Raw genomic sequence first — 12,546 nt, 5'->3', positions numbered from 1 at the left:
TTTTGACATGTTTGATCAATCTAATACCAGGTATGTTTTCCTACATTGTCCGTCCAGCTTCTGCATAGATCTTTCTACCTCGTCCATCCAAAACACAGAACCTCTCCCCTCCCCCCAAAAGAAACATAGTGTTCAAAATAAAAACACTGGTTAAATCAAGGGGCTGCAACCCCGATCCTGGATAGCTACAGTCCTTCGGCCCGCAGACCTGGAAAACATGCTCACTCCTACTGCATTAAGAAACTGATCGGACCCGTAAAGTCATTCAGAGCTCAGATGAAGCAAATACCAAGGAACACTGCAATTCTCTGGGACCGGAGTAGCAGCAGTCTGGTTTAGGCAAAGTTCCCTAATTGTTTCTGTTGCAGTGCTGAAACAAGGTGTGTGTATGCCATCATTTGCAGAAGACCAGGAGCCGTCGACTTCCCTATCTTAAGAGCGAAGCCGTTTAATCTGCCTTTACTGAACTAGGCATTCTGAAGGAAACAATCCTCAACTCTGTGACACAGTGCATGTTATTTTTTACATCTGGAGAGATGACTTGTTTTTCTCTTAGTTCTTATCTCTGCCTTACCATCATTTGCACTCCCTAGAAGATTATAAGTAACCTGCACCTGTCGGTAAAGACAGGCAGGTTTTGAGACACCGTCCAGGTTACACTGACAGAAGGAAAAAAAAAACAGCTCAGAAGACCATCAGGGATGTGCAGTACAAGTGTCTGTTACAGAAAAGCCCTGCCACGACTTATTTGACATATGGATTTGATACCACACTCTCGATATAGACGTCAGAGGTATTTCAGAAGGATGTGTTTATTCGCTTAGCTACTGGGATAGGCTGACTCCAACAATGATGAACATGAATGTTTTCCTAAACAGTGCAATTAGCAAACAGCCCAGCACAGCACACGACAGAAAGGGTTCTTCCAGGTCTACAGGGCCCAACTACAGTATAGGCCTGCTGTCCAGGACACAGTCTGCTCTGCAGCCCAGCCCCCCCCTGAAATTTGGAATAACCTTCTCTTTATCTCAGCCTCATGTGTACAGGATGTTGCCAGAACAGGTGGACATTCCACAAAGCTCAGGTGCGTAAGAGAAAAGTGGCGATACCAACTTTATTAAAAAGGACTAACTTTATGCTTTGTCACCTGACACTTTGCTTCCATTTGACTGACAGATGGAGTTCAACCTTCATCTAGGGCCCCGTTCACACTGTCAGAGCAATTACCTTCTCGTTAACACTGAGTGCCTGCGACAGAGTCAGCAATTAGCTAAAAAATGCAGCAACTCTCCCTAACAGCACTGCAGGCTCACAGCACCTTTCCACAGGGGTCACAACCGATCCGAACGGACAAGGACACCCTGGCTGACTCAATGCTGTCTGTGCCCGGCCAGCTGTGATCTCTCATTTGGGGAATCCTAGTCACAGTCACTGATGACAGAGTCCAGGGCTGTCCAGTATCGGTCCTGGAGGGCCAGTGTGTCTACAGGATTTCTAGATCATTTTTTAAGCAGCAGGATCTGCTGGGAGAAACTATGAGATTGGTAATTAGCTGATTTAGTTCACTAAAAGCTGAGTTAGAATGAAAACCTGCAGACATGCTTGCCTCTCCAGGACCTGTATTGATGTGCCCAAACATTACTGAACTACTATCCCAGGACTACAGGGCTCAATGTTAGGCTTTTACTGGCAGAGATACTTTGGTGCCCTTGCAGGAGTTTATTACAAAAGGTGGATTTTTTTACAACAAAGCGTCCTTTTAACAGAACTTTAAAGTTGTGATAGTGATTTTTTAAAAATAATTTTACTCACACAACATGCTGTAATTCAAATATACTAGTGACCACTAGCTGCCCCCTGTGCCGTCTGTGCTGGATTGCTCTCTGCCTGAGTTTGACTTGAGTCCCACACTCTCTTCCCAAAAAACAATCCTAATACCTCTTGGGATTCAGGAACATGTCGAGGGGTGATCCGACAGTGACCTGACCCAAAACTTGTCTTGCTTCAGGGAAGAGGTCCCTCTTAGAGCAAACTACTGTTTCAATGTGCTGTAATCATAAGAGGAACCATGTGGATTTTAAGAAACTCAGACTACTACTATTCAAGCGCATACCCAGCATTAGTGAGCAGCTTGCTTTAAGGAACCTTTCTGATGATGCATTGAAACACTGTGAGCATGATACTGAACCATGAAGATGCAACCTTTCAAACAGCAAAGGGATGGCAAACAGACCTTCTAGGTCAAGCAGGCCAGCTGTCGATTGTAATTGAGCTTGCCCACACAGACGAGCAATTGGTCCTCCAGCAAAGTAACTCAGGGGGACAGAGATGTGTGGGTATCACCCTCCACCCCAACCATTCACATGATCTGACCCCAATGTGTGCTTCCACGTCACACTCAGCAGAGCTGCGGGCCACAAACTGTTCTGGCATTGTGTGCACAACAGTTGTTAACAGAAAGCCTTTAACGCTGGAATACAGTGTACAATGGGTTGCCTCTCAAGTGAGTTCAATCTCTTAGCTCTGATCTTTTCTCAGCACAAGCACACTGGCAGGGAGGGATCTCAACCAAGAAAGAGAATCCAGTCAGTGATACAAAAACAGCAGTACCCTGCACGGGATGGGAAAAAAGGAGCAAACAGTTCAAATCTCTGTTCCTTACACTTTAATAAATTAAGAAATTAAATTGAGAGATTCAATTAGCCCGCTATAAACAGACATATTCTACTGAATGCCCTAGATCAGCAGTCCTCGACAACGGAACTGGTTTGATACCAATTACAAAATTAACATTTTTAGGTTGCAGGTTTTTAAAGGACCGGAAGCAAATGTAATAATATGTCTGAGACTGAAAATTGAAAACAATGGATGAGTGATCAAGAGTTCTGCTGTAGCAAAAACCAGAAGGCGCAGCAGACCCCTGTTCTAGAAAAAATACCTCCCCCCTGCTATGGTACAATTAACATTTCTTGGTCACACCGCAGTTTGACGAAGGTGATCTACAACACAGCCATGTGTTTCTACCTGTTTTCCCCACACAGCAGCACCACTGCCTGTTGATTTGTAATCGGGTGGACATTTTTAGTGTTTTTAGAAACACCAAATCACAAACATTCTTCATTTCTGGGGCAAGCAGTGTCTGCACACTAATGAATGGGTCACTGGGCCTTCAAGTGGCCCTGGAACGGCTCACTGTGCTCATGCTGCAGTGGGACACTTAAAAGGAAAGTTACAGGCTATCAACAGGAGTTCCGAAAGCCAGAATTCACAGAAGACACTGGAATGCATTCATGAAACACGCATGACACATTATCACTGTCAGAAAAGGAAAGTAATGATAGCAAAGCTAGTCAAAAATAAAACAACATCAGATCAAGAAGTGCAGAGGATATGTGGCAAACTCTCATTATTTAATGCAAAACTAGCCCTGGCACATGCACAGAGACACTGCTCTTGTTACTGCAAACCTTAGCTACCCACGAGAGGCGATAGAAAGGTCAGCAGGTACGCTTCTCCTGTAGGTGGTGAGAACAGCTGTAAATGAAGTGAGATCACACAACACATCCCCTGCAACAGCTCCTCAGCAGTGCGAACAGAGAGAGGGAGGGCTTTTCACCATTCAGGGACAAGGCAGACCCTATCTCTCAATGCAACACGATAAGTTCACTTCATGCCGCTGTTGTAACTCATGCCTTTCTCCGCAACACAAACTTGGGAAAAGCGGAGATTTCCCTGGATTCTTCCTGAATTCTTCTGCATTCTGAGACTTTTTTCCTTTTCCGCCAGGCTTCTGAACTTCTGATCCATGCTCACTAGGGGTGGGTGGGTCTGTTTCCAATTTGATCCCCCCCCCCCCCTCCTTCCACAAGCCAAGACACCTCCAAAAAAAGCAAGTGCTTGTGCAGGCTTGGGGAGCGCTTTTACGAGGGTGACAACATTTCGCAGGGTTTAAGGCAAGTAGATACTGTGTTTGTGAGACCCCTGCATGGGGCAGCAGCCGGCCAGCAAGGCACTCTGCTGTGTGTGGAGGCAGCAGGCAGCAGCCAGAACAAGAACAATGCACACACACACACACAACACTAAGAAACGAAGGAAGCCGACATGCTACAGGGTTAATCATCTCCTGACCTCATTAAGAAAAAGCGTAAAAAATCTCTCAAAAATTAGCATCCCACAGAAATCCACTTTCCCTGCTGCCGAGTGCTGTGTTGGGAGACACCAGATTACCCACTGGCTGACTTACAAGCAAGTAAAACTAAAGCAGGAGCTAGTTGCAAAGACGAAAAACTGTCTTAAGAGAACAAAAAAAAAGGTCCTACCAGTTCCTTGCTTGAACATCCAGTTTTATAGCGTTACAGGGTCCGGGTCATGTCAGACGGCAAGCGGTGGACACTGAAGGCTTTAGCTGGGAAGTGAGTTAGGGTCCGTAGCGAAAGGCAGCACACAGTTGCTCTCGACTATCACTGAGTGCATTACTGTCAGTGCAGCCCAGCCTTGCCAACAGCACAGAGGAAAAGGGGGAGGGACCGTCTCAAAAGTCCCGGAGGCAGTCTTGTGTGAGACAATGGCAGGAAACACTATATCAGGACGCAAAAAAAAAAGAAAAACACTCACAGCCCCTGCCCTGTATATACACAAATAAAATACACAAACATATAATGTAAAGAAACAAGAAAACAGGACTTTGATAGGAGCTGTGTTTTGATCCAGATGTTATTCAGTTGTTAAAGTGATGCAATTAGTCTAGTATTAGTCTATAAAAGTGTTCAGATGCAGCAAAATCTCAACCCTACTAATGCTGTTCAGACACAAATTACTCTCCAGTGCTGAAATCACTCCACTCACACAATCTGGAAAATGTCATTATCCTGAGTCTATGCTCATCTGCAGAAATTCAGAATAAGAATGCAGAAGAGGTTGTATTTTTTTTTCATTTCACTTGCTTTTTATTCGCTTTTGCAGAGCCATGCTAACATAATTTGGACTCAAGTTGCAGCTCTCTTACAGTTTAGAGAGAATGCGTTTAAGGCAGCTGTTATTCCAGCACAGCAGAGCGCTGAGCAGTGTATATGCAAGAGGCACAATGGCAGCATTATTTCTTCATTAAGACTGCAAAAAGCAGTGGAGTACTGCCCAATTTACAGTAATAATTCAATTTCATGAACAGTAAGATTAGAGGTATATTTCTACATTAATCAGCCTACCCTCGTGATTGTCCAGTTAAACAATCAAGAACATAATTAATTCACGCATAAACAAAATGCATGTTGAAGAGATGTGCTGCAAACAAAGTTGTTTCCCTTTAACTAGCCTTGAGAGCCATTAACACAGTCAACAAAGCAGCAGCATCTCACTTCTTCTAGACGAATTTCCTAAATAGCCGAAATCAGCTGGAAACTTTGTTAGCTTTGAGAAATTTGATAGATTAAATTTTTGGCATCCCACAGACCTTCTCCAAGGGTCTCATGTGACCCAGAGGCGACGGGCTGCCTACCTCTGGATGTTTGAAGCATTGTAAAGTAAACTGTCCAGCTGTTAGCGTAGCATCATTTACTGTCCATACATTTCACGCCCCAAGAACACAGAAAAGACTACAAATGAGCAGAGGGGGTTTCAGCCCATCTAGCTAAGTTTGTAGCAGAGAACTAATCAGAGGATCTCATCCATTTTGTTGAGTCACGGATGCACAGCTTGTTCCACACTCCCATAAGCCTTTGTACGAAGACCAGCTGCGTGTTCGCAGTGAGCTCTGTTCAAGTCTTTCCGTACGAGACATTCCTTTTACCATGTGAAGACACTGTTTGTTAAGCCGATTCCAGGACAGCAATAGCTTTTTTGCAGCAATGTCAACAAAAACGATACACGATATTCAATCACATACAGTAATCGCCTTACTAATAAATCGTGCAAATTTAGCATCCCTTCATTTAGCATGTGTGCTTCTGATTACATATCCTAACATTCTGTCTGCCTCTCTCATTGCTTCCTCATGTATTTCGCTTGGCTTGCCATCAGTGTAGGGGTTCTTACCTGGCAGGGTGTGCCCTCCCAAGCGAGCATATGAGGATCCAAAGGGGGATGAGAGAGCTTTTTATAGGCAGCTTTATATTTTTAATTTATATTTAAAGAAACATAAGACTTGTCTTCTAATCAAGCTCCCGATATTCCATATTATAGTCACTGACTTGTATTTGTCACTAACCAGCCAATTTTTGTGAGCAACATCTTTTTTTGCATGATCCAACGATCTAAAGCGATTATCTGAAACAAGCACCGCAGCAGACTTGATGTGGAAGCTGACGTGCATCGCGCTCTTCCTTCCACAGAGCCTGAAATGTCAAAACTGAACAAAAATGCATTTGGATCATAGATCCTTCAATCGCTTTCACTATTTTTTTAAATAAAAATGATTTTTCACTGATGTCAAATTAAGTTCACAAATAGCAGCTCAAGTTCAAATAATTGGCCCATACACCTAAGGGTGGGGGGTTGTGGTTTTGTGTCAACTGAAAGGGGGGCATTGTTTCAGAGGCTGAGAGCCACTGCCTTATGGGATGATGGACATTCACATTGTTCAGCTTTAAACAACATGCAGAGAGGTCCCAGAACCAGGAGAGAGGCTCGGAGGACAACAAGAAGGGACTGGCAGAAAGGAGACAGATGTACCATCGCTGGTTTTGAGCAACTATGGGTTTCTTTACGTCGGGTGAACAAATCACAAAAATATCACCAGGAATCACTTTCTGTGCTACGGCTTCATTTTCAGGCGTCATCCCACACGACCTTATTCAAACTTTCTGACCCAAAATCAAACGAGAATGCATAGCAGGGACTGGCTCAAAAGATATATGGAAAACAGTGGGTTATTTCTGCTTTCCTGACAAAGCAAGACTGGCCTGGGAGAAAAGTTTTCAGTGCTTAAAAAGATGTAGGTTTGGTTTAGGTGGGAGTTTTAGGATGATGTGATTCAGGCATTCCAGCTAACCAGGCCCTCAGGCAATGGCACACACCAGGCGCACAGTGCCGAGTGTTTCCCAGCGTAAAACACGAGTAGCCATGCATTCGTGAAAAACACAGACTTTAGGCAGACCGGATGCCCTGGCTTGGGCTTGGGTAAGTGTGTTCGGCACATCCCAGTCAATAACTGTGCGTGAGTGGGAGGCGGTGTCTGAATCAGCTGAGGACAGTAAGCCTGCAGGGAGGTCACAATGCCATGACATGCATGGAGCTACACCAAACGATCCCGCCACTCATACAGACAAGAGCTTTCTCCGTCTGCAGGCAACACGGCCAGCTTACAGAATGCCTTTACTACTTGGCGAGGTTATCTTCAATTGCTCATGCAATCACATCGGCTGTGTGGTGTAACAGGGTGGAGCTACCAGCCCTGCTGTGATCCCCCGCGGAGGAAGTCCTGTGCAGTGAATCGGCTACACGTGTCCTGCTGGGATCCAACCGCAGATTCTGATCATTTCAAAATCCAAGTTTGCGGATCCTGCTTTATAACATGGAAATGCTAAGCCTCACCAGAAAAAGAGAGATCCGTCACTGTTAAAAAAAAAACAAAACTGGTGTTATCTGATCGATTTCTCTCTTCTATATACCGCATAAGCAAAGCATGCAGACACGAAATGGTTCCTGCGAAACACGTTTCTTATGTGAAAGGATTGTGCAGGACTCTTTCTCAGCAGCAGTTTTACTGGGCTCTTGCTGTGGTCACTTCCGAGTAGACTGAGGTCATGAAACAGCGCCCCCCCACCCGCCCACCACCAATCCATGTCCCAGGACGGTCCGTAACATTGAAGGGAGGGGGCCTTGGGGAGGGACAGTCTCCTTGCATGTCCCACTCCAATTTGTGAGCAGACGGGACCTGCTGGGGCCTGGTGACGCAATCGCAGGGCATGTTGCTCCTTCTCTCACGCGTCCGTCCCGTCCCGCCCCCGGGGTCCGTCCCGCACCCCGGCCGTCGACGCCACACCCACTTCTGGAGGTGGTGGTGGGGGACAAATCTGCCCCTTCCGGAAACACAGAGTGTTTCTCAAGCTTTTATTAAGAAAAGCAACAAATTTGAATGTGTTCCTCGGGTTCTTGTTTGCTGTTGTTCAATAATGATTTCCATATGACAGCAGCTCAGCGAGGTTTTGTTCTGCTGTTTTAATTGTAAGTGACATGTGTTATTAATATCTGACAGGAAAAATAAATGTGCTGTGGGAGTGGGATTGCGCAGCTCACTTTCAAGTGAGGGCGCAGCTTGCAATTAAATACGAGAGATCTGATACACCATAAAATAAACCAAATCAAAATTCATAGAACTGTCTCCAAACATTTAAAAGGTCCAAAATACAGCATTAGTTTCTGATACCCTTGCTTTGTACATTTTCACCAAAATGAAACCGAATTTCTCAGAGCACCACTTACATGCGTTGTTAGGATCAATTAGGTTACAGGATGTACATGAGTGGGCTGAATGGTGAGCTGTTGTTCCACAGTGTCCTTTTTGTTCTTCTCGATGCACACTAGACTTCGGCTTCAAGAGCTGATTATATAGCCGAAAGGAAGCGGTACTTAAGTGAGATTCTGCAGGGAGCTCTGTAGCATTAAACCTCGGCACGCCACACATTAAGAAGAGTTTCTGTTTATTTTAATCTCTCGAAGGCACAAATCAAACCATTTGTGGTCTAACCAACTTCGAACGAAGTAAACATTTCTACTCAAATTAGGAGGGTTTTTTTCTCGGCTTTTTTACACAGACTTCCCCTCACCCGAAACAAACGGGCACATGAGGGAAGCAGAAGGGCTGTTTGGATTTAGGTGTGTCGAACAGGGGAAGGGGTTCAAGGACTGACAAACGGCAATCTGGCACTTAAAAATCAGAACACTTGTGTATGTGAATGCACAAAAACCCTGAGCGGCCTTCTTGCTGTGTGGTCCGGCAGTGAGTCCTGAACTTGATTCTGAGACAACGTGAGTCACTCAAATTGGATCGGCCTTCGGTAATGCTATCCCTTAGAAAAACACGCATTGAAACAACTGAATCATCTGTGAGCGTCCTATTGTTGCTTGACATTTGAATGGCTTCATTAGGCCTTGGTTCAAATCAGGGTTTGGACACCAACTGTATTGAGCCTAGTGGTTCTCTTCCCTGTTATCCAGTGGACAGGCAAAATTTCATTAAACCATCACAGACCGAGCAACAGAAGCTGATTATATTAGGACCCAATGATAATGTCCCAAGGCAAACAAAATGCAAAGCCAGACCTTGTAAACTAAGAAAGTAAGACTTTACCTGACCTAAGCCTGCTTATCCTACTCATAGACTATTTTGTCTCTGTTTTTGTTCCTTGTCTCCTTACATCAACAGTAGTTCTTGTAAAACCAACAAAAAAGTGCTTATAAAGCCCTCCCCAAAGATCTTAATTAACCTACAAATTATTAACATTTTGTGAAAATAACCATCCCTTTAGTATGATGGCAGCATTTTAGTTTGTTCTAATCAAATCTCTGAACCATGTTAAATCTCAAAAGGCGATCTAGTTGGTACTGGACTGGGGGCCCTCCAGGGGAAAGTGGGCTGTTGCTTTAAGAAGTGTTAGTGGTCCAGTAGGTGGCTCTCCTCTGTCTGGACCAGATTTTCCAAACGAATGCCCCAGCATGGCGATAGAGGACAGGGGTAGGAGATTGGGTCCCTCAGATAAGGTGTCCCGGCTAAATTCTGCTCTGGGCCTGCCTAAAATCCCTTCTCGATTCCATTGGTGAAGTACTTTCCCTTCAGGATCAGTAAAGTCTTACTGTATATACAGTATCTATCTATTTCCCCAGTCATTCCCTTGATAAACTGGTGCAGAATGGCCGGACATGACAACAGGTTGGGGCTGCACTTCAGTGGTGGATAATGAGGGTCCCTTTCAAATTGCAAAGTGCTAAGTGTACCGAATGATCACATCATTATTACACCATGGGGGTGGCATTGTGGCGCAGTGGTTAGCATTGCTGCCTCGCAGAGCTGGGGCCCTGTATTTAATTCTGGACCTGGGGTACTTGCTGCGTAGTCTGTATGTTATCCCTGTGTTTGCATGCAGTTTTCAACAGGCACTCTGTTTTTTCCCCCCCACAATCCACAGACGTACTGGTAGGTTAACTGGCTTCTGGGAAAAATGGCCCTGAGTGTGTGCGTGTGTGTGCATCTGTACGCCCTGCAATGGACTGGCGTCCTGTCCAGGTTGTGTCCTGTCCAGGTTGTGTCCTGCCCTTTTGCCTCTTGTAAGCCAGGCTCCGGCTTCTATGCGACCCTGAATTGATGAAGCTGTGAGAAAAGGGGTGGATGAAGGGATGGAAGGATGGATATCACACCATGGATCCCTTCACACAGCCCATACTGTTAAAGGGACCGGCCCTTCTGCCCAGCAATGTATAGACAGTGGTTTACTGAAAGACTAAGGCCAGCAGGGGTGAGCAGTCGGGGTGCTCCTCCTTCCATCAGACGTCTGAAAGAAAAACTGCAACCCTGTTACTGTACCTCCCACTGGTGTCCACAATAAACAATAAAGCTCATGCCAAGGGAGGTGTCGGATGGTACAGAAGGACTGATCGGATCTTCCAGAACCCAAACCTTTGGATGGGCTGACTCAGGGACACGCAGACCACTTATCGGTCTGCCCAGCAATGCACAATACAAAAGTAGAGTAAAAAAACCTTCTCAGTGCCAGACCTTTGCTAACCCGGTTAGATAAAATGAGTTACATCTGACTGCTGTTAGAAAAAAAACAAAACAATTGGACACACATTTTTATTCTATTATCGTCTATTTTCACAGAGAAGGAATTCACTGGGAAATAGTTCTGATCCCTTCCAATATTTTTTTTTTCTGGCTTTGGCAGGAATTAAACTGGAACGCAAGGAAAAATCAAATCTGTTTGACAGGGATCTCTTAAAGGGGCGTTGATCTGTGTCACGTCCAGAGGAATCAAAGCTTCTCTTTTGTAATGCGAATCTGACAGCGGATCAGATATATAAAAACATTTTGGATTTTCATATCCAAGGGCAAGCAGTGATTCCAGATGAAGAAAATTGATTTCCGAGGCCCAACCAGAAACAAAATTAAAATGGACGTGCTGGCAACTGGCCTCTGAAGAATTTCGAGTCATTTACAGTATCTCCTTTATGCTGCTAATTCTCAAGAAAAAACATAAATTACAAGTGAAAACAACTGCAAAGTTTTGACAGAATAAATGAGAAGAATTTAACTACAGCGGTCAGAGGTATTACAGTACATTACACTGAACTCCCTTCTGAAAGGTGCAGACGTACAGTGTGTTTTTGTCATATTTCTGTCAATGGTTCACAACCCCAGCCCCTTGGGATCACAGCTCAGAATGTGGTCCAGGTATTTTTAATTCATCACTCATAGGAGAAAATTATATCACCAGCATTTTACCTCCAATTTTCTTTCATAGATCTTGTGTTTCCTATCATCTGTGAACCGTGCAATTCTGCTGTTGTTTCTGCTTAGGCTCACATTCGAGTCCAAAACAGACTGTTCTGGAAAGGCTCCCTGGTGCTGACGGGGGGATAAGGTCTATAGCGTCACGTTTTGCACAGGCAGAAGCGTCTGGATCATCAATGCCTTCAGAGTGCTGTGAAACACTCATTAGGTTCCCCTGTGCTCTTCCTTTCAGTTAGCTTGGAGAAACCTTTAAAAAAAACTGTATTTCAGGTGAGCATGTCCCTTGAACGAGATTTCTAATAACACCTTCTGGAGGAATATGAAGTGACCATGCATTTGTGATATTTTCCACTTTAATCCGCATGACGGCCATGTGAGATTCAAAATGATTTAACCATGAACAGCCTCCTGTTACCTCTCCGCAGAAACTGTGGGACAATGACTAAAACAGAAGTAACAAAGAAGGGATTCAAATTTGCGACAAACTGTAACACTTCAGAAAAAAAAAACACAACAATCTCCCCTTTAACATTTCTTCCATTATTGCGCTAAGCATTGAACTTCGGTATTTTGACCACATACACAAAATGTCAGAGAGCTTCCTTAAGGCTGCAATCCTTCGTTTTTTAGGTTGTCCACAATTCCAGCTATTTAGGCAGGAAAAGAAACCAACTGGGGACCCAGAGTATCAACACTGCAAGGTTGAGCGCGACAGATGTGCAAGTCCCTGACTTGTTTATTATGGTTTATCCACAGCCACTTCCACCAGGAGACGACCGTGATTCCTTGTAGCTCCGATGGGATGTTTTTGCTGCTTTTCCAAAAGATACCTGTACCAGAGGCAGAGAAGCAGAGACTGGAAACAGACCAGGCCCTTTTCCCCTGTTCCATACATAATCAACAAGCCAGGATCACTAATGAATTAAAGGGGTTATCTTCTCTGTACAGGCACAGCAATGCTGCTGCTGCCTCTTCAGAAAACTTGCATGACAGTGTAGAAAACAGCCCTCCACCACGAGCAACCAAGAACATCTTTTCTTCCTCAGAAAAAACGTACACTTAAGAGTGCAGCGCTTTATATCACATAAATGTTATTCTTGGGT

General features: G+C 44.6%; 1 protein-coding gene across 5 annotated transcripts in view; it reads right to left on the bottom strand.

Moving 5' to 3' along the window:
• Positions 1–12,546, bottom strand: part of hdac7a (histone deacetylase 7a) — a 131,643-nt gene that overhangs the window by 95,034 nt on the left and 24,063 nt on the right. For 2 of the 5 annotated variants that reach the window (XM_069182752.1, XM_069182827.1), the window contains exon 1: positions 4,320–4,498. The exons of the other annotated variants lie outside the window; for them this stretch is intronic. In XM_069182752.1, coding sequence (XP_069038853.1) covers positions 4,320–4,338 — 19 coding nt within the window. In that variant the 5' untranslated portion in view covers positions 4,339–4,498. Of the gene's footprint in view, positions 1–4,319; positions 4,499–12,546 lie in introns of those variants that run through there. 5 annotated transcript variants of the gene reach the window in all.

The sequence above is a fragment of the Lepisosteus oculatus genome, chromosome 1 (genome assembly GCF_040954835.1).
Source record: "Lepisosteus oculatus isolate fLepOcu1 chromosome 1, fLepOcu1.hap2, whole genome shotgun sequence".
Classification (NCBI taxonomy): domain Eukaryota; kingdom Metazoa; phylum Chordata; class Actinopteri; order Semionotiformes; family Lepisosteidae; genus Lepisosteus; species Lepisosteus oculatus.
The sequence above is the reverse complement of the archived record's forward strand: the minus strand, read 5'-3'. Positions and strand labels throughout refer to the sequence as shown.